We start from the raw sequence: 23549 nt of genomic DNA on the forward strand, positions 1-23549 counted from the left end.
GGTGTAGCATCTGGGGTTGCAATGATAACCCTGTACCATGCTCCAGGGGGGCATGTGTGGCCTCCCTGTCACATTCTGTTTTAGACTTGGCCATGGCATATACAGGAACCGATCCTCTCAGGTTACTCCTCTGCTCCCTTCCGACCAGCATTTTCATTGTGCTATTCAAAATAAATAATTCTAAATCCTGAAAATGTTTTATTTCATTGTGACCTGTAACTGGTTACCAAATCCCTAGTGGCCCCCCTCTTCAAAAGGTTGAGCGCCCCTGTTGTACACCACTACTCCTGAATTCTGTTGCTGTGATTGCCTGGCATTTGCCAGATGAACCCTGTGTGCGTGTGGTGGACTGTGGACCATCCTTTTGAACTGTCCGCTGGACAGCAGACATCAGCCAAAATTTGATCTATTGGTGGTTTTATTATTTTACTCTGTTTATGTATGTACAACATCTGGTATACCCCCTCTCCCCTGAAGAAGTAACCCTTTCCGAAACATGTCAGGCTTTGCCCAATGGTTAGACCCAGGCTGACCAAGCTGAATGACTGTTGGCAGTTTTTTCGTTGGTGTATCTCAGAAAAGAAGGGTATCCCCAATTACGCATTGTAATATGTTGTACTTTTATGTAATTTTGTTGCAAAACTATGATATACTTTTATTGACCTATAGGTCTTTTCCTATGTGTGTAATAAAGATTGCCATTTGCCTTTTAACCGCTTGCCGGCCAGCCGCTGTCATTTTACTGCGGCAGGTCGACACGATCCAGCAAACCGCCATAGCTACGCGTTGGCTCGCGGGATCGGGATAGGAGGCGCGCGCCCGCTGCACAGGGGGTGCCGATGCTTGTGGCTGATGGTCGCGATGACCGCCGGTCACGAGCGATTGTGAGCAGGAGAGACAGAACAGGTACGAGTGTGTGTAAACACACACTTCCCTGTTCTTGTTCTGAGAGGATTGACAGATCGTGCGTTCCTAATAGCTAGGAACCATGATCCGTCACTTCCTCTAGTCAGTCCCCTCCCCTTTCAGTTAGGATCCCCTCCCAGGGAACACAGTTCACCCCTTCACTGCCCGCTAGTGTTAACCCCTTCACTGCTAGTGACATTTTTACAGTAATCAATGCATTTTTATAGCACTGTTTGCTGTATAAATGCCAATGGTCCCAAAAGTGTGTCAAAATTGTGTCCTCCCTAATGTTGCAGGCACGATAAAAATCGCAGATCGCCGCCATTACTAGTAAAAAAATAATAATAAAAATGCCATAAATCTATCCCCTATTTTGTAGATGCTATAACTTTTGCGTAAACCAATCAATATACGCTTATTGCGATTTTTTTTTTTACCAAAAATATGTAGAAGAATACAAATCAGCCTAAACTGAGAAAAAAATTTGCTTTTTAAAAAAATAAATAAATGGCGATATTTATTATAGCAAAACGTACAAAATATTGGGGGTTATTTACGAAAGGCACTGCAAGTGCACTTGAAAGTGCAGTCGCTCTGAATCTAAGGGGTAGATCTGAAATGAGTGGAAGCTCCGCTGATCTTATCATCCAATCACGTGCAAGCTAAAATGCTGTTTTTTATTTTCCTTGCATGTCCCCCTCGGATCTATAGCGACTTTACTTCCAAGTGCACTTTCAGTGCAAAGTGGATTTTTTCAAAATTGTCGCTCTTTTTTTGTTTATATTGCAAAAAATAAAATCCGCAGTGGCGATCAAATACCACCAAAAGAAAGCGTTTTTTGTGGGAAAAAAAGGACGCCAGTTTTGTTTGGGTGCAGCGTCGCACGACCGCACAATTATCAGTTAACCACCGGACCAATTTGCAGCCAAAGGACCAGGCTTCTTTTTGCGATTCGGCACTGCGTTGCTTTAACTGACAATTGCGCGGTCGTGCGACTTAGCTCCCAAACAAAATTGCTGTCCTTTTTTCCTACAAATAGAGCTTTCTTTTAGTGGTATTTGATAACCTCTGCGGCTTTTATTTTTTGCGCTATAAACAGGATTTTTACTTTTTGCTATAATAAATATCCCCAAAAAATATATAAAAAAACATTTTTTTCCTCAGTTCAGGCCGATACGTATTCTTCTACATATTTTTGGTAAAAAAAATTGATTGATTTGCGCAAAAGTTATAGCGTTTACAAAATAGGGGATAGTTTTATAGCATTTTTATTATTTTTTTTTTTTACTAGTAATGGCGGCGATCAGCGATTTTTTTATTGTGACTGCGACATTATGGCGGACACATCGGACATTTTTGACACATTTCTGAGACCATTGTCATTTATACAGCAATCAGTGCTATTTAAATGCACTGATTCCTGTGTAAATGACACTGGCAGTGAAGGAGTTAACCACTAGGGGCAGTGTAGGTGTTATGTATGACGTTATGTTTTTTTATTTTATTGTAGGGGGCGTGGCATAGCATGTGACGTCACTCATTGTCCTTCCTCTATAACAGGGAACAGACGATCGGTGGCAGCCACACTAGGAAGCACGGGGAGAGGTTTGTTTACACAGACCTCTCCTCTTTCTTCAGCTCTGTGACCCGATCGCTGACACCAGCGGCGATTGGGTCCGCTGGTCCCGCGGCCACGGTCACGGAGCTCAGGACCGGGTCGGGAGCGCGCGCCGCCGGCAGCACGCTCCCGAGCCACGGCTGGGAACTTAAAGAGTCACTTACCGGTACGTGATTGTGTGTCATGGTTATGCAGTGATCTTCCTCTGGTTGCTTACCTCCCCTCATGTGTTCTGACTAAGAGGCCAGCCACTTCTACCTGGTGGTTTTTATAATCTCTCCTCTAAGCATGGCTCCACCCCAGGCCCTATCAGGGAACCCTATATTAACCTGTGCACTGCAAGCCAACAGTGCTGATCAACCATTGTGTATTCATTGTGTGTTTGGCTTCCTGGTTCCTGCTTGCCGTGTGCTCTATGTTTGACTCTGTTACCAACCTTGGCGTGTTCTCAACGATTCCTGTCTGCTTGTGACCTTGACCTTTTGCATGTCCCTGACCATCCCTGTCTGCCTGTGATCTTGAACCTTTGGCGTGTACTCTGTTGTTCCTGTCTGCTAGTTGCCCTGTCCTCTGCCGTATCCCCTTACTATCCTTGTCGTTCCAGCCTGCTGCTTCCTTCTCCCGTAGTCTACTGTGAGCGTGAGCTGTGAGACCCTAGGGGCCGCAACCTGGAGCCAGACTGCAGCGAAGTCCATCCTCACCACTGGAGGCTCTGGCGAACACCCGCTAGCTCTTAGACTCCGCGCCCTGGGGAATCTATGCTCCAGCTCCCAGTGGGATCTGTTAGTGATCCTGTAGACCTGTGTCCTGAATCTCAGTGGGTACAATCCGCAGCAGTCAGTCCTAAGGTCCACTACATAGCGGTGCACTTCTGACTCCTACGGAGTGCATCTGTCACCTGGTCTCAGGTGACCTGACATTGTGCCCAGCTGTGCCATTCTGCCGACGTATATCGGCGTGAGGGTGTCCTTAGGTGGTTAAAGTGACGCAGTGCCGTAGCGCAAAAAATGGCGCGGTCATTCAGCAGCCAAATCTTCCGGGGCTGTAGTGGTTAAACTCACACATATGATGTTGCCTTAACCACTTGAGATCCGCGCTATAGCCAAATGACGGCTACAGCGCGGATCTCCTTTTCCCTGAGGGGCGCGCGCGGCGCGCTCTGTGATCGGTGAGTCTACGAGACTCGCCTGATCACCGATCCGTGCAAGGGGTCGATCCCGACCCCTTATCACGTGATCAGCTGTCAGCCAATGACAGCTGATCATGTGATATAATGGAGCCGGTAATCGGCTATTATTCCTCCTCGCGCTGACAACGCGGGGAGAAAAAAAAAAGCCGATCACCGGCGGCCGTGATAGGGACATCAGTCCCGATCACGGCCAGCCCTGCCAGTGCCCACCTGCCCCCTGCCAGTGCCCACCTGCCCCCTGCTTTGCCTGCCTAAATAAACAATGTGTCCCCCCTGTCAGTGCCACCCAGCAGTGCCCATAGTGCCACCCAGCAGTGCCCATAGTGCCACCCAGCAGTGCCCACAGTCTGCCTAAACAAAGGTGCTGCACCCCAGTGCCACATATCCGTGCCCAGCAGTGTCGCCCATCAGTGCCCAGCAGTGCCACCTATCAGAGCCACCTATCAGTGCCCAGCAGTCCCATCTATCAGTGGTACCTATCAGTGCCCCTTAGTGCCACCCATCCGTGCCACCCATCTGTGCCACCCATCCGTGCCATCTTATCTGTGCCCGTCTTTGCCCATCAGTGCCGCCTTATCTGTGCCTATTAGTGCCGCCTTAACTATGCCTATCAGTGCCCACCAGTGCAGCCTATCAGTGCCCACCAGTGCAGCCTATCAGTGCCCACCAGTGCAGCCTATCAGTGCCCACCAGTGCAGCCTATCAGTGCCGCCTCATCAGCGCACTTCAATGAAGGAGAAAAATGACCTGTTTGCAAAATTTTATAACAAACTATTAAACATGATTTTTTTTTTTTTTTTGCATCTTTTTTTGTTTGTTTAGCAAAAAAATAAAACTCCCAGCTGCGATTAAATACCACCAAAAGAAAGCTCTATTTGTGGGAAAAAAATGATAAAAATTTCATTTGGGTACAGTGTTGTATGACCGCGCAATTGTCATTCAAAGTGCATCAGCGCTGAAAGCTGAAAATTGGTCTGGGACTGAGGGGGGTTTAAGTGCCCAGTAAGCAAGTGGTTAAAAGTTCCTCGCAGGGGTTCCCCTTTTTTGTATTTTGAGATTTTAGGATGTTGACAGGATACTCCCTTTGGAAATACCATCCACCTATGGTTAAGTCATGTTGAAGTATTGATAAGAACATACAGCTATATATTTTTATAATATAGAATTGCTCCTGATTACACAGCGCTAACCTCACACCGCAGGCGGCCTCCCATAAATAACACCGAGAAATTCCTCTCTATCTATTAATAGTTATATAATGGGCCACTGGGTGCAATTAAATATTGGAAACTATTTGACTCCCTACACAGAAGCAAACAGATTCCACCACACTGACTTCTTACAGATTTACAGAACCACCGCTGAGGGATAACCTTCCCAGCTCAGTCACCTCTGAACACTAGCTATCTATTCAAAAAGGTACGACAACATGCGCTTCAAACTTGGATTCGGGTGGAGATATAATAAAACTATTAATTGGCTAAAGAAGATGGATTAAAATGGGGAGTTGTGGGTCAAGAAAGCATTTCATTAATCGGAGTCTTCCTGTGGATGAAATTCTAGTTCCTTGATGTATCATTTGCATAAAGTGCTTCATACAGTGCCTGGAAAAAGTATTCATACCCCTTGAAATTTTCCACATTTTGCAATGTCACAACCAAAAACATACATGTATCTTGGATAGGAAAGGTTTCCCCATGAGGTTTTGTATTGCAGCAAGAATTCCAAAGGTAATTTAGAAAAATATAAATTTATTGAAAAAGGTAATAACATACAAAAGCATGAACTACGTTAAAACATAAGCTCTGTGGATGAGGCTAATGCAAATACATCAACATAGAGCCGATGAAAGTGCAACTGCTCCAGAGCTTAGTAAACGAGGTAAAGCTTCACTTTGCAAAGAATATCCAATCACATGCAAGAAAAAGAAAAAGGATAAAGTCAGCAGAGCTCCCCTCATTTACTAAGCTCTGGAGCAACTGCACAGTCTTTTCCACCTTTAGTAAATCAATCCCTAATGCCGCGTACACATGATCAGACTATCCGGCGGACTTGGCATCCTCTGGGACTGTGACATTATAATGGGCGGGGACATCACCAGGTGACCCCCTCCTATTGTTCCTATATAAGTCGCAGCGCAACACGTCCCTGTCATTACAGCCAGAGACAGGGATGAGTCAACATCTCAAGGAAGAAGGAGAGAAGAACAGAAGGCGGCGACAGAAGACCGGGCCACCGTCAGTAAGAGCTGGAAGAAGGAGCGGTGGCCCGGCAAGAAGAACCGAAGAGGGGGACAAGACCCCCGAAGTCAGAAGAAGAAGCGGCGGCGGCGACAGAAGACCGGGCCACCGCTAGTAAAAGAGCTAAAGGAAGAAAGCGGAGGCCTGGCAAGAAGAACCGAAGAGGGGGACAAGACCCCTGAAGAGGGGGACAAGACCCCCGAAGTCGGAAGAAGACCCCCGGGCGGCGTCGAAGAAGAAAGTCGGGCTCCTCCGCTAGTAAAAGAGCTAGCAGAAGATAGCGGAGTCCGGTGAGAAGACCCCCCAAGACAGAAGAAGACCCCCGGAGCTGTGCAATAAATTATTTTAAACCCTTGTATGTTGTGTTTTATTTAAAAAAATTTTCACAGGTGAATGGGTAGGGGTACATTGTACCCCATACTCATTCACATAGGGTGGGGGGGCCGGTATCTGGGGTATCTGGGGGTCCCCTTATTAAAGGGGGCTCCCGGATTCCGATAAGCCCCCCGCCCGCAGACCCAGACAACCAACGGCCAGGGTTGTTGGGAAAGAGGCCCTTGTTTTTATCAACACGGGGACAAGGTGCTTTGGGGTGGGGTGGGCTGCGCGGCCCCCCCTTCCCCAAAGCACCCCCCCCATGTTGAGGGCACGTGGCCTGGTGCTCGCTCGTCCCCACCCCCTTTCCTGACTGGCCAGGTAGCATGCTCGGATAAGGGTCTGACATGGACTCAGGGGGGGACCCCCACGCTGTTTTTTCGGCTTCCCCTTCAGTCCACACCAAGTGACGGGACCAGCGACGTGTCAATCTTGCCGCCAAAGGCGGCGACATTGACTTCCTTCGCTAGTCCCAGCTACCTGGAGACGCGTTCAAAATGAACGGACTTTCCTCCGTGTGTGGGCAAGTCCGGTCATTTCAAAAGTACGGCGAACTCCCGCCATAGTCCGGCGGAAAGTCCGGTCGTGTGTGGGCAGGTCCGCTCGTTCGGAAAGTCCGGCTGACTTTCTGGCGTTTTTTTCGCCAGACTAAGTCCGCCGGATAGTCTGATCGTGTGTACGTGGCATAAGTGTAATTTCTATCTAATACTTTGTTCCTCTGCTATCTGCATAAGTCACTTCCCACAGGTTTTCCTGACACCAAGAAAAAGGTGAGAGGGGAGGGATCTCCAGCACACAGCCTGTGATTAACAGCCTCAGCTCTGTTCTTGTGTGCTGTATAGAGGGAGTCATGTCCTTTCCCTTCAATCAGCTCAGAGCTCAGAGCTCTCCTCACTGAGCTCTCAACACACCACCCCCTCTTTTCTGAATGCTCAGTCAAACTTTATAAATGTTTCAACTTTGAAAGGATGTAGAAAAAGGAAACTGTAGCGACTTATGTAGGAGGATTTGTTTAATCCCTGTGTATCACAAGGGGCCAGTCACTTCATAGGGTATATAGAAGGGTTTACAACCACTTTAATTGCCGCAGCACATCGTTTTTGTTAATTGTATTTTTCAACCAGAAGATGGACTACATATTCTCAGAAGGTAGTGTAGCGGCCATAACCTGTTGCAGGGCGGCCTTGACTTAATGGGCTTACCAGTTACCTTCTCTTGGCCTGCTCTTCCACTTCTAGGGGTTTCCGGGGTTGATACCCAACGACTTGTACACTTAGGCCGCGTACACACGGGCGGATTGTCTGTCCAACTTAGTCCGCTGAACCGTGTTTCAGCGGACAATCCGCTCGTGTGTGGGCTTCAGCGGACTTTTTCAGCGGACAATCTGACGAACAAAGTCTTACGGAATTTCCGTAAGACAGTCCGTTCAAACTTGGTTTTGTCCGTCCAAACTTGGTTTCAGCGGACAGTCCGCTCGTGTGTAGGCAAGTTGGACGAACTAAGTATGGCGCATGCTCAGAAAGGGTTTACACGGCCGAAGGTTGTATTGCAGTGTATAGGACGTCGTTTTTCTAGTCCCGTCGTACGTGCTGTACACGTCATCACGCACGCTTTCAGCGGACTGTCTGCTCATCGTGTGTGGTCAAGTCCGTTCATTCAAATTTTGAATGGACTGTCTGTCGGATTGTCTGCCGAACTTAGTTGGGCAGACAATCCGCCCGTGTGTACGCGGCCTGACACAGATGAAGTCCTTTCAAAAAGGTTTTATTCTGCAGTAGAACTTTCAATTAACACAGTCTCCTAGGGAACAGAGGGCACGGGTGAAGAACTTAGCCACCTTGAACTGCAGCTCTAGCAAAGTCTCTATTTCCACCCAGAGAGAAGCCACTCGCAGCTGGGTACTTCAAGGCTGAACAGATCTCTAACCAGAGATCATTGCAGTCAGCACGTTGACTCAAACTTGAACAAACAACTTAAGGGCAAACAGGGACCTTTTTCCTCTGTACCTGGAACGTTTCCAGTCTCCTTTATGGTACTGGAAAAGTGTGCACTCGTCAATGTCCTTCCCAACTCAGTAACCAGGCACTTCCCAGGATGCCACTTGCCGGCCCTCCTCTGAAGAGTCCTCCCCCGGTCACTTCCACGAGCTGTGGTGCCTCTCCAAGCCAAGAGCACACCCGGACACCTTGAATCCTCCCTCAGTTACTGCGCCTCGGACCAGCCGGGTCCAAGACTCGGGAACAGACGGATCCCTACCCCAGACCAGACGGGTCTATCAGGGGCCTTCAAAAAAAACCAAAAAAAATCAAAAAAAAATCAAAAAAACAGGAACATGTTGCGGGGTATCGAACACCCCGTGACCGGGACCCCTCACGGGCCTACCCCGGTCCTGGAACCAGAACAGACCCCACAGGTCTCATGAACTCCTCCGGAACCCCGATCACGTGACCCACACCCCTTTAACCACTTGGGATCCGCGCTATTGCCGAATGACGGCATTAGCGCGGACCTAGATTGCCGGGACTACGTCTATTGACGTCGTCCCGGTTACGAGCGGCCTGCGCGCCCCCTGAGGGGCGTGCGCGGCGCGCTCTGTGATCGGCGAGTCCGTGAGACTCGCCTGATCACCGATCCGTGTAAGGGGTCGATCCCGACCCCTTATCACGTGATCAGCTGTCAGCCAATGACAGCTGATCATGTGATAAAACGGAGCCGGTAATCGGCTAGTATTCCTCCTCGCACTGACAGCGCGAGGAGAAAAAAAAAAAGCCGATCGCCGGCGGCCGTGTTCGGGACATCAGTCCCGATCACGGCCAGCAATTCAAGCGGACACCTGCCCCCTGCCAGTGCCCACCTGCCACCCGCAGTGCCATCCTGAAATAAAGTAAGTGCCCCCCTGTCAGTGCCACCCAGCAGTGCCCATAGTGCCCACAGTGCCACCCAGCAGTGCCCACAGTGCCACCCAGCAGTGCCCACAGTGCCACCCACAGTGCCACCCACAGTGCCACCCAAAATCTGCCTCAAAGGTGCTGCACCCCAGTGCCGCCCATCAGTGCCCAGCAGTGCCGCCCATCAGTGCCCAGCAGTGCTGCCCATCAGTGCCCAGCAGTGCCACCTATCAGAGCCACCTATCAGTGCCACCTATCAGTGCCCATCAGTCCCATCTATCTGTGGTACCTATCAGTGCCCATCCGTGCCACCCATCCGTGCCACTTATCCGTGCCACCCATCCGTGCCATCTTATCTGTGCCCATCTTTGCCCATCAGTGCCGCCTTATCTGTGCCCATCGGTGCCGCCTTATCTGTGCCTATTAGTGCCGCCTTAACTATGCCTATCAGTGCCCACCAGTGCAGCCTATCAGTGCCCACCAATGCAGCCCATCAGTGCCCACCAATGCAGCCCATCAGTGCCCACCAATGCAGCCTATCAGTGCCGCCTAATCAGCGCACTTCAATGAAGGAGAAAAATGACCCGTTTGCAAAATTTTATAACAAACTATTAAAACATGATTTTTTTTTTTTTTTTTGCATCTTTTTTTGTTTGTTTAGCAAAAAATAAAACTCCGAGCTGTAACTAAATACCACCAAAAGAAAGCTCTATTTGTGGGAAAAAAATGATAAAAATTTCATTTGGGTACAGTGTTGTATGCCCGCGCAATTGTCATTCAAAGTGCATCAGCGCTGAAAGCTGAAAATTGGTCTGGGACTGAGGGGGGTTTAAGTGCCCAGTAAGCAAGTGGTTAAGTACCCCTTCCCAGATTCCCCAGCGGGCCCCGGCACCCCCACCGATCGGCTCCAAGAAGGCCTATACCCAAACATCCAACCAGACTTGGCTCTAGCCCGTCATGTGCACCTTACCATCCACATGACCAGGCAGAACCTCCACCAGCCCAGCCAGACTGGTGCCAAGGCCTACCTACACAATTAACCCTCAGAACCTTTACTGTTCTGAGGCCAAAAACTAAATTTACAGGCATGTGACATTTGATCCCAAATACACTAGGAAAGCGGCAATGACGTAAAGACGTTTTTGCCTGGAGTTCTGCTTTAATGGGGAAACTGATATTATATTACTGTAGCGTTCGTATTTATTGCACTAGCTTATAACTATTCAACAGCTTCAACCTTAGACTTAAAAGAACAACCACCAGTCTTCAAACACAGATAACTAATTGCCCTTTAATGTCTAGCATATCAAAGTGAAATAAAAACCCCATAAAGACAATAACTAAGACTAAGCCGGTGAAGAAAGTCAAATGGTGGTATTGAAGTACGGAGCTGGTCTCATGCATGGTGATGGCAGGAAATGAGCTGTGTTGTCAAAGTCCAGATGGTTTACATTACCCAAATCCTGAAGGCCAAACTTGTTTAGATCCTGATATATAGTAAATTATATCTCAGCAATGAACGTGTGATGTCCTCTGAATGACCTTCGCTTGCCTAAGCCGGCTTCATAAGACTTGCTAATGAAGAGAGCCCATTAAGATCTGGCAGTCCCGAGTCTTCCTAAGCCAATGGGAACTGCCCATGACGAAGTTCTTTTGTGTTTGACAAGTACGTGTTGTATGACGATGTACGGGAGAAAATATATATATATGTGTACGCCGGAGTTGAACCGGGGCCAGAATAAACATTCTGTAATGGAAAATTCAATCCGGCTGTTCCTGTCTTGCCATCAGTATCTTCATTTTATTGGAGAAGGCAAGGATTATGTTTATTAGATCCATTGTCTGGGGAATCAAAAAGCTAAAAACATTTTTTTGTTCTCATATTGTTATTGTAACTGATAAGCATCTACAATGGCCGTTTTTTAAACTCGTTTTATTTCCTTTCAAATGGCTTTGTAAAAGTTTTAGAAGGAACTGAGTTCTGTGAGTGCTGAAACACACTGGTCATACCGAACGGTGGAAGCTGACTGTAGATATGAGGGGACATGGTCGCTCTAGGTGGGTCGGGTGATCAGGTCAGGCTGGATCATATCACAGACATAAAGAAAGGAGCACCAGACCACAAATGGATGAAAGAGCCTTAGATAACTTCAACTGTTGATGAATAGGGCATAAAAAATAGCCAACACCTTTCTGGGGCAACTTCTTACTTCATCAAGGCTCAACACTGATTAAACCTTGGATGGATGCACAGATCTATGTTAGAACCAGTATAAAGTATCGGTTGCTCAGCAGCAATAGAGGATGGATCATTTGACTTCATATCCAAAAGTATCAGATCATATGTACTCTTTGCTGGATCTGGACTTTTCCAGAGCCTCTCCAATCCCATGGAACTCCTTACCCCAACCTGTCCGATTATCTCCTTCTCTATTAGCCTTTAGATGATCCCTGAAAACCCTCCTCTTCAGAGAAGCCTATCCTACCCACACCTAACAACTGTATTTTAATTTTCTACATCAGTTCATCCCCCACAGTTATTACCTTTTGTTTCACTTGACCCTCCCTCCTAGATTGTAATCTTTAAGGAGCAGGGCCCTCTAGTCCCTCCTGTATTGAGTAGTATTGTAACTCTACTGTCTGCCCTCATGTTGTAAAGCGCTGCGCAAACTATTGGCTCTATATACATCCTGAATAATAATAATTACCTCATATTCATAGTTTCCGGATCTTATGACCTCATATCCATAAGTTCTGGATCATATGACCTCATATCCATAGGTTAGAGAACATATGCCCTCATATCCATAGGTTCCAGGTCATATGACATCATATCCATAGGTTCCAGATCACATGACCTCATATCCATAAATTTCGGATCACATGACCTCATATTTATAGGTTACAGCTCATATTCCCTTATATCCATAAGTTCCAGGTCATATGACCTCATATCCATAGGTTTTGGATCATATGATCTCAAATTCATAAGTTCCGGCCTATATGATCTCATATCCATAGGCTCCAGATCATATGATCTCATATCTATAGGTTCCGGATCACATGACCTCATATCCATAATTTCTGGATCATATGACCTCATATTCATAGGTTACAGATCATACGACCTCATATTCATAGGTTCCAGATCATATGACCTCATATTCATAGGTTCCAAATCATATGACCTCATATTCATAGGTTCCAGATCATATGACCTCATATTCATAGGTTCCAGATCATATGACCTCATATTCATAGGTTCCGGATCATTTGACCTCATATCCATAAGATTTGGATTTGTCCTGGTTATCTTTGTCACCGGGACTGAAAGTAATGGCAAATGCAAAATTTTGAGATATCACCAGAACAGGAACAAAGGGGAAATTTTTCAACAAGGCACATTTATTTCTCCTCATTTCCTGGTTCACCTATAAGGTAAATTCTTGGATGTATACAGAGGAGCACAGGGTATAAAAGTTCACCTCATCTGAAGGACTTTTTGAAACATTTAAAGGTTAGGAGCATCAAATAAAGCTAACGCACTTTGGGGAAAAAAAGCCTCCCCCTTCTTTAGGGTTTGAGCAGTCAATACTAATAAAATCACAGCAGAATGCACTAAGGGGCCGGTGCATACTACCTCAGCCTGGCCATATACTACCCTTGCCTGCCCCTATACTACCCTAGCCCGGGTCTGTAGGTTAGTTCTTAAGGCCTGGTTCACACCTATGCATTTTTTTGTGCGTTTTTGGTTTTACAGAAACACACTACAGTCCATTTAACATGGTTTCCTATGGATGTAGTATATCTGTGCATTTTATGGAAAGGGCCAGGGATTTTTTTCTGGTTTTTGGTTCCATAGACTTCAATGGATCAAACAAAACGCAAAATACACCTGGAATATGCAAACTGCAACCTGCATAGGTGTGAATCAGGCCTAAGGTGAATTTGTATGCAAGTCGGAAACAGGTAAATTTTTTAAGTGTAACTCCAGCCAAAAAAAAATAAAAATTGAAATTTTAAGTTTTGTTTGGATAGCATAGGGAAGGGTTAACACCCCTGTAACATTTGTTTTGCTGTCTGTGCCCCTGCTCTCTTCACTTTCTGTCCCGGTGATAACTGGATTTTGAAAATTTTGGGTTGTTGTGGAAACAAGGATTGGTGATAAAGCTTCAGTGGAGACACCTTTTTATGATTAGAGCAGTGAATTTCCCTTCCTTGGGGTAGATTTCCTCTCACTTTCTGTTGTCTCCCTCCATTTGTAAGTATGAGGCGTATATACAGGGCCAGTCCTACCATGGGACCCAGTGGGTCCATTGGACCCAGGCAGCACTTTGAGAGGGGCAGCAAACTGAACCACGGCCGCCTCTCCTTCTCTTTTTTTTACCCAGCAGTTTTTTTGTGTCATGATGACTACCGGGCCACTTTGCCTGCCCCTATACTACCCTAGCCCATCTCTATACTGCCCTAGTCTGTCTATATACTACCTAACCCTATACTACCCTAGCCTGTCTATATACTACCCCAGCCTGTCCATATATTACCCTAGCCTGCCCCTATACTGCCTTAACCTGTCTGTATAGTACCCTAGCCTGTCCATATACTAACCTATCATGTCCATATAGTACCTCAGCCTGTGCATATACTACCCTAGCCCGCCCCTATACTACCCTAGCCCACCCCTATACTACCCTAGCCTGCCCATATACTGCCCTAGCATATCCCTATACTGCCTTAGCCTGTCTATATACTACCCCAGCCTGTCTATATACTACCCCAGCCTGTCCATATACGACCCTAGCCTGCCCCTATACTGCCTTAGCCTGTGCATACACTACCCTAGCCTGCCCCTATACTACCCTAGCCTGTCTATATACTTCCCTAGCCTGTCCATATACTACCTCAGCCTGTCTATATACTATCCTAGTCTGTCCCTATACTACCCTAGCCTGTCTATATAATATCCTAGTATGCCCCTATATTACCCTAGCCTGTTTATAGCCCACCCCTATACTGCCCTAGCCCACCCCTTGGAATTTAACATAATAGTAGGTCGTATAATTTTGCATATAAACAAGGTGCTGTTGCATGTAAATCTGACTTCCTGATAAATGTAATTTTAGTTTTAATTATCATGATATAGAATAATGGATGTGGGGGCCTTTTGGTGGGCGTGATTGATTTTTTTTGGGGGGGTGGGCAACATTTCATTCTTAGACCCAGGCAGTACAATGTCTTGGGCCGGCCCTGCGTATGTAAGTGGGATGTTTGTAACTCGGGGACTGCCTGCACATCCAAGAATTGACTGCTAAGTGTTCCCTATCGGAAGCAATTTTCGCTTCTATCGGCCCTGCGGCCCGTGCTATCACACACACATCACAGGACAGGCAGTGAAGGGACATCTCTCCAATGGGACAGGAGAGGAAGAAAAACTCACAAGGGTTTTCAACCTGCTCTGCTACATCCAAAACTAAACAAGAAAAAGTTTGGATTTAGATATACTTTATCATTTCCAAAACTGAAAAATAAAATAAAAAAGCCGAGCTTCACCCCAGTGCAATTGTAATAAATGACCCCATGTATAAAACCAAAGAGGGGACAGCGGTTCTTTATGTATGTATTACCTTTGGCTTATAAGCATTCAGCATGGACATCTCCACATTCTGTCCTCGGACATGTTTGGGCTGGCGCGGCACTGCCGGGGATGAGGCCTTCTGGTTATTTCGGCAGATGCAGATGAAGAAGAACAGCAAAGCAATGGCCAGCGGGATGGTGACGCTGGGGACCAAGATGTAAAGTATCTCCATCTTGTTCTTTTCTTTGGAATCTTTGGAGTCTGGAACATAGAGGTTCAGATCATTAATGACTTATTCATGGTGCCATAATTGTATCCAGTACATAAAGAAAACGGGGGTCAGTAAACCATTTTATTTATTATTTGAAGTGGTTGTGATACACGGAGAAAAAACAAATCCTCATACATAAGCTTTACCCATTTATTTGCAGTCTTCTCTTCTCTACATCTGTTCAAAGTGCTGAATTTATAAAGCTGGTCTGAGAGTTCAGGAAAATGGGGGCGAAGAGCAAAAGTCACAGTCTGCTGAGCTCAGTGTGGAGAGCTCTGACAGCCGATTGGAGGGCAGGGAGACACACCCCCTCCACACAGCTCAAAAGATCAGAGCTGAGGCTGTCAATCAGCTAGAGCTCCTTCCCCCTGTCACCATTTTTTTCTTGGTGTCAGAAAAACGTGTCTGCGGTGATTCCTGTTGATAGCAGAGGAATGAAGCAGCAGACAGAAATGACACTAAGGCCCCTTTCACACTGGGGCGGTGCGGGCGCTATCGGTAAAATGGCGATATTTTTACTTTACCGTCATTTTAGCGGCAGTATTCGGCTGCTAGTGGGGGGCAGTTTTACCCCCTGCTAGCGGCCAAGAAAGAGTTAAAACCACCGCAAGGCGCTGCTTTACTGGCGGTATAGCTGCGCTGCTCCATTTATTTCAATGGGCAGCAGCGGTGAAGGAGTGATATACACACCGCTCCTTCACCGCTCCAAAGATGCTGCTAGCATGACTTTTTTTTAGCGCCCTGCCAGCGCACCGCTCCGGTGTGAAAGCCCCCTGGTGTAAGGAGCGGCTCTTTCAGGGCGCTTTGCAGGCGCTATTTTTAGTGCTGTAGTGCCTGCAAAGCGCCCCCAGTGTGGAAGGGGTCTTAAAGCTCTTAAAGTGTTCTTAAAGTTTTAAACCCACAACAGTAGCCCTCTAGAAATCCCTTTGGAAATGATCCCATTGCTCCACATAGCCTCTGGACTGAAATGACACTTTCTTACACATAGGTACAATAGTTTCAGTAATTTTTCATACTTTTCCTTCCCTTTTTATTTTTATATTTTTTGATTTTTATTCTTTATTTTTATATTTTTGCTTTAATTTTATTCCTATTTTATATCTTATTTTATTATACTTTATCATACGCTAAAATACTCAAAATTATTCAGTTACAGGCCCGGACTGGCCATAGGGCACTGGGCCAAGGGCCACTGGGCTGCCAGGCCGCATGTCCTAAAAAGAGCTGGCAAGGCCGGCTGCGGCACTATATGCATGCATATGCCTAGTGATGTTGGGATGATCATATAGTCTCCCCATTCCCCACGCCCACTATGGCAACTGAAAGTTGCAGTTCGCGAATGTGCCCCACAGCCACTGGTCACCTGGCAACCAGGACACAAGGAGAGGAGGAGGGACAGGGAATCCGAGGCCACCACCTTCCCTATATACGGCCGCAGCACCGTGCTGGCTTTCAAGTGCGGGAAGAGGGTCTCATACCCGCCTCCTGCACATGAAAGCCGACGAGGTGCTGCAGCCGCATATAGGGAAAGCAGTGCATGCCAACTCCTCTTTGCGCCTGTGAAGGGGTTCGATCTGATGCTCCAGGGCAAGAGAGTGCTCCTTTCCTTAATGGTAACTATGATCTTTTTTATACCTGGCTCTGTGAGTAATAATTTATACCTGGCTCTGTGAGTAATAATTTGTACCTGGCTCTGTGAGTAATAATTTGTACCTAGCTCTGTGAGTAATAATTTATACCTAGCTCTGTGAGTAATAATTTGTACCTGGCTCCGTGAGTAATAATTTGTACCTAGCTCTGTGAGTAATAATTTATACCTAGCTCTGTGAGTAATAATTTATACCTAGCTCTGTGAGTAATAATTTATACCTGGCTCTGTGAGTAATAATTTATACCTGGCTCTGTGAGTAATAATTTATACCTGGCTCTGTGAGTAATAATTTGTACCTGGCTCTGTGAGTAATAATTTGTACCTGGCTCCGTGAGTAATAATTTGTACCTGGCTCTGTGAATAATAATTTATTACTGGCTGTGTGAGTAATAATTTATACCTGGCTCTGTGAGTAATAATTTATACCTGGCTCTGTGAGTAATAATTTGTACCTAGCTCTGTGAGTAATAATTTGTACCTAGCTCTGTGAGTAATAATTTGTACCTGGCTCTGTGAGTAATAATTTGTACCTAGCTCTGTGAGTAATAATTTATACCTAGCTCTGTGAGTAATAATTTATACCTAGCTCTGTGAGTAATAATTTATACCTAGCTCTGTGAGTAATAATTTATACCTGGCTCTGTGAGTAATAATTTATACCTGGCTCTGTGAGTAATAATTTATACCTGGCTCTGTGAGTAATAATTTGTACCTAGCTCTGTGAGTAATAATTTATACCTGGCTCTGTGAGTAATAATTTATACCTGGCTCTGTGAGTAATAATTTGTACCTAGCTCTGTGAGTAATAATTTATACCTAGCTCTGTGAGTAATAATTTATACCTAGCTCTGTGAGTAATAATTTATACCTGGCTCTGTGAGTAATAATTTGTACCTAGCTCTGTGAGTAATAATTTGTACCTAGCTCTGTGAGTAATAATTTATACCTGGCTCTGTGAGTAATAGTTTATACCTGGCTCTGTGAGTAATAATTTATACCTGGCTCTGTGAGTAATAATTTATACCTGGCTCTGTGAGTAATAGTTTATACCTGGCTCTGTGAGTAATAATTTATACCTGGCTCTGTGAGTAATAATTTATACCTGGCTCTGTGAAAAATAATTTATTACTGGCTGTGTGAGTAATAATTTATACCTGGCTCTGTGAGTAATAATTTGTACCCGGCTCTGTGAGTAATAATTTGTACCCAGCTCTGTGAGTAATAATTTGTACCTGGCTCTGTGAGTAATAATTTGTACCTAGCTCTGTGAGTAATAATTTGTACCTGGCTCTGTGAGTAATAATTTGTACCTGGCTCTGTGAGTAATAATTTATACCTGGCTCTGTGAGTAATAATTTGTACCTGGCTCTGTGAGTAATAATTTGTACCTGGCTCTGTGAGTAATAATTTATACCTGGCTCTGTGAGTAATAATTTGTACCTGGCTCTGTGAGTAATAATTTATACCTTGCTCTGTGAGTAATAGTTTATACTGTACCTGGCTTCAACACAGAAATCAACACATCCTGAAACCCCCAAATCACCAACCGCCCAGACCCCCCCTAAAGTTGCCTTGCCTGTTTCCTGGCAGCAATGGGGTTGCTGGTTCGAAATCCCAACCACAACATTACCTGCCTGGAGTTTGCATGTTCTCCCTGTGCCTGCGTGGGTTTCCTCCGGGTACTCCGGTTTCCTCCAACACTCTAAAGACATGCTGAGATGATAATTGTGTCCTGTCTAAATTGGCTCTAGTGTGTATGAATGTGAGTTAGGGACCTTAGATTGTAAGCTCCTTGAGGGCAGAGACTGATGTGAATGTACAATGTATATGTAAAGAGCTTTGTAACTTGACAGCGCTATATAAGTACTGTACCTGAAATAAATTACTTTTTTAATTTTTTTTTATTTTGGACTTTTCCCCAGCTTTATTGTACGTAGGGCATGACTTAAGACGAGCTGCCCTACACGTGACCGGGTGCGTACACCTACCAACCCAACGGTGACAACCAAGCCTTGAATGACCCAACATTGCTCCCTGCAGCATCTCTCCAGAAAAGTTTTTTTTTTGCAGTTCCTAAATAACGTATTTTCAGCAAATATAACATCAGCATGATAAAGTGGCGACGGCAAGCTCGCGAAGTGGGAAGTGGACACAGTAGGGCTAATTAGGACCCCAACGCCGTCCTTCCTGCAGTCCTCGCCATGCTGGGGATCCGATCGGTCGCCGTGGATATTGTGTTTCCTTGTAAACAGCGGCAGCCAGAAGATTTCACGTCACGACTCGGGTTGCAGAACTCAGGCATCGGCGGTGAAGTTTGCCTGGCCTGGGAATTTCCTGTTTGGGATGTTTGCGGCTTCGTCTTCCAGGCCGTGCCGTTCTCCTCGGCTGGGCTGTTTTTTTTTTTTTTTCAGGCGCTACAAAGGCGGCTTGTGTGCCGAGGATCCCAGATCACCGAGCGCCGCAGGAGCGCCGCTGACACCGGGGGGGGGGGGCTCCCCTCCTTCCACAATAAAGGAGAAAACACCGCTGCTGGATACAGGGCCCTTGTTTAATGCTACGTGTGCCTGGACTACAGGGGGTGCCACCCTTCCATGCCCATCTCTACAATTTACAGAGTTTATGGAGATGGAAACCATAACTGAAGGGCGTTTTATTTGCCAATCGTATGTTTTTTTTTGTTTTGTTATTAAGTTTATACACATATAAAACATTACACATCATTTCAAAGACAAATATACAAAAATATACAAAACATTCATAAAAACAAAAAAAAAACACAAATGTTAAAAAACACAAAAAATATATATATAATTATATATAATTATATATATATATATATATATATATATATATATATATATATACACACACACACACACACACATACATACATACATACATAGATATATATATATACATACATACATATACATTATAGATATATATATATATATATATATATGTATATATTATATATATATATATATACATACACATATATATATATAGAAACAAAATAATAAACTGAATCTATCCCGTAGCTCGCTCCTCTCAAAAGACCAGATTTTTCAAAGTTCTCTGAAAAAGTGAAAAATCATAAAAATTGGAAATATTCCACCTAAATGGAACCCCCCACCCCCCCCCCCCCCCAAAATAAAAAAAACATCCCACACTTTTATTGGATACCGTGAAAAATCGCCAACAAACCAATCCCCCCACCCTCAAACTGTTTACCTTTACCCAATTGTATATTTTATATATATATTTTATATTTATATTTGATATATTTTATAATTGTATATGTAATTGTATTATAAATAATACCTCCTACCTATAATGTTAAACTCTTAAAAAAATTAAAATAAAAATTGTACGTTATAATCCATGGTTATTTTTTAAATAAAATATTTTTATCCTTTTTTGTTGCAATATGTGTCAAGGTGACCGCATAGATGCAGAATTATGAGGTGGGGACAGAGCGTTGTCACCCTATAACAGGAAGTGCCTAAACAAAGATCTCCATGGCAGGATCACCATGGATGAACAATACATTCTTGCAGGAACAATAATCCCCCAGGAACAATAGATCCCCAACCTGTAATAATGAATCAACCCCAGCAACAATATATCCCCAACCTGCAACAGCAGACCAACCCCAGCAACAAGAGACTCCCCCCTCAGCAGCAATAGATCAACCCCAGCAACAACAGATCCTTCAGCAACAATAGACCCCCCCAGCAACAAAAAATCCCCAACCTGGAACAATAGATCAACACCAGCAACAACAGACCCTCCAGCAACAAAAGAACCCCCAACAACCCCAGCAACAAAAAAATCCCCAAGCTGCAACTATAGATCAACGGCAGCTAAAACAGATCATCCAGCAACAATAGATCCCCAGCCTGTAACATTAGATCCACCCCAGCAACAATAGAACCCCCCAACAACAGATCATCCCCAGCAACAATAGAACCCCCCCCAACAACAAAACATCCCCAACAATAGGTCTACCACAGCAACAGTAGACCCCCCCCCAGCAACAACATATCAACCCCAGAAACAATAGACCCTCAACCTGCAACAATTGATCAACTCCAGCAACAATAGATCAACGCCAGAAACATTAGACCCCCCCCCACAACATCAACCCCAGCAACAATAAACCCCCAACCTGCAACAACAGATCAACGCTAGCAACAATGAACCCTCCAGCAACAATAGATCCCCAGCCTACAACAACAGATCAACCCCAGCAAAAAATAGACCCCCCCCAGCAAAACAGATCAATCCCAGCAACAATAGATCCCCAACCTGCAACCATAGATCAATGCCAGCAGCAATAGATCAACTCCAGCAACACAAGAGCCCCAACCTGCAACAATAGATTCCCCCCCAGCGACAATAGACCTGCCCAGCAACAATAAATACCAAACCTGCAATAATAGCAACAATGAACCCTCCAGTAACAATAGATCCCCAACCTGCAACAATAGATCAACCCCAGCAACAACAGAACCCCAGCGACAATAGATCCAACCCAGCAACAATAGACCTGCCCAGCAACAATAAATACCAAACCTGCAATAATAGATCAACGCCAGCAACAACAGACCCTATAGAAACAATCTATCAACCCCAGCAACAATAGACCCCCCCCCCCAGCAACAAAAAATCCACAACCTGCAGAAATAGATTAACACCAGCTAAAACAGATCCTCCAGCAACAATAGATCCCCAACCTGCAACAATAAATCAACCCCAGCAACAACAGAACCCCCCACAGCAACAATAAACACCCAAATTGAAACATATAAACCCCATCAACAATAGACCCCCAACCTGCAACAATAGATCAGCACCAGCAAGAAAAGATCCCCATCAACAATAGATCCCCAACCTGCAACAATAGATCAACCCCAGCAACAACTCTCAAGAAACAACAGACCTCCCTCAAAACTGTAGATCCCCCTGAAATAATAGACCTTTCCTCCGGAAACAATAAATTCCCCAGCAGCTAGCATATTTTGCCAGATAAAGGGGACAGTATTTTTTTTTCCTATGCCGCTTTGCCTGTTATATTATTTGTATTGCTGCACTTATAATCACAGCTTATCACGTAGGGTGGACCGTCGTGTACATATTCTCTGGCGTGACTCCTCGGGAAGCGAATACGTAGAAAAGCGCGTTGGCCTAAGACGCCATTAATTGAAGGTTATGTGTGAAAAATGTGATTTGTGCTTGTTTTTTAGTAGAGAGTAATGGATGGTCACACTTTACTTATGTGGAATGTATTTTTAACTGTTTGTAATAAACTATGAATGATTTTATGAAATCTCGGGGTCTCAATGTGGTACAAGTAGAGCCCCATCTAGGTGTCTGATGGGTTCAGAGGATTTTGGTACTCATTGGAAATCATGGGGTATGACTCCAAGTCGCAGGACAAGTTGCACAAGTGTGAAAGGTGCCTAAAGCGGAGTTCCACCCTCAAAAAAGTTTTTTTTTTCATCTACAAACACTGTAGCTGCTAACTTTTAATAAGGACACTTACCTGTCCAGGGAGCCCGCGATGTTGGTCCCCCCAAGGCCGATCCGTCCATCGGTTTGGGTGCAGGCGCCACCACTGTAACTAAGGGAAACCGGCAGTGAAGCCTACAGGCTTCACAGTTGGTTCTTCTACTGCGCATGCTCGAGTTGCGCGGCGCTTTCTGAATGGCCCCGTCATCTTCTGGCACACACACACACAGGTCCCAGAAGGCAGCGGGGGAGCCGGAGGAGGGCTCGCCGCAGAAGAGGACATGCCATACTGCGCCTTCTAAAAAGGTAAAAAAGAAAAAAATATATATGGCTACCCTAAAAACGAGGGGTGGAGGGGTGGTCTTTAGTTTAAGAACACCTTGTAAAAGTGGGTGGAACTCCGCATTCTATGCATTAAGATAAAAAGCCTTCTGTGTGCAGCAGCCCCCCTCAACCCCCCTTAATACTTACCCAAGTCCCCCTCTATCCAGCAATGTTGCACAAGTGCCTCGGCCGTCCAGGACTCTCCCTCCTGATTGACTGAGAAACAGCAGTGGGGTGCCATTGGCTCCCACTGCTGCCAATCAAAGTCAATTAGCCAATTTGGGTAGAGAGGCGGTGGGGCAGAACAGCGGCTCCATGTCTGAATGGACACACAGAGCTGCGGCTCGGGTGCCCCCATAGGAAACTGCTTGCTGCAGAACACTCGACAGGAGGGAGGGGCCAGGAGTGCCGGTGAGGGACCCGAGAAGAGGAGGATCCTGGGTGCTCTGTGCAAAACCATTACATAGAGCAGGTAAGTATTACATGTTTGTTATTTTTAAAGAAAACAAAAACAAAAAACAAGACTTTAGTATCACTTTTAGTGGCCCGCACTCTTCAAATGGTTGAGCCCCCTGCTATAGAATGTCACTTGAGTGACAGATCTGGGGCTGCTAACATCACCTCCAGGATAGCGGCATCCAACAGAGGTCCCAGGGCTTTTGGATGAGTATACAAGGGAGGCTTTTACAGGCTAATAATGCCTAAAATATGATAAATGCACATGTAATCTTATAGGGATATTATATTGGAAGGTCTGGTGACAGGTTCTCCTTAACCAAGGAGCCTAATGACAGTCACTGACTTGCAGACAACCACCATGGGTGGGCTTTATAGATAAGCACTGGTTTGAGGTAGAGGGCCACATCAGAGGGCTTCGAGGGCCACATATAATCCGCAGGCCATGGGTTGAGCATATTATTTATTTATTTTTTATTAATTAAGGTGTATTTTTTTTTTTTAATTGCGTTTGAAAGACCGCTGCGCAAACACGGTGTGAC

The 23549-nt window shown here is 45.4% G+C and overlaps 1 protein-coding gene across 1 annotated transcript in view; it reads right to left on the reverse strand.

Annotated features, from left to right (window-relative positions):
- Positions 1 to 23549, reverse strand: part of ROR1 (receptor tyrosine kinase like orphan receptor 1) — a 414857-nt gene that overhangs the window by 8116 nt on the left and 383192 nt on the right. Inside the window, exon 8 of the mRNA XM_077450558.1 lies at positions 14841 to 15052. Coding sequence (XP_077306684.1) covers positions 14841 to 15052 — 212 coding nt within the window. The remainder of the gene's footprint in view (positions 1 to 14840; positions 15053 to 23549) is intronic.

Source organism: Lithobates pipiens, unplaced genomic scaffold, assembly GCF_037356315.1.
Source record: "Lithobates pipiens isolate NorthernLeopardFrog02 unplaced genomic scaffold, aLitPip1_a1.2 Scaffold_23, whole genome shotgun sequence".
NCBI lineage: Eukaryota > Metazoa > Chordata > Amphibia > Anura > Ranidae > Lithobates > Lithobates pipiens.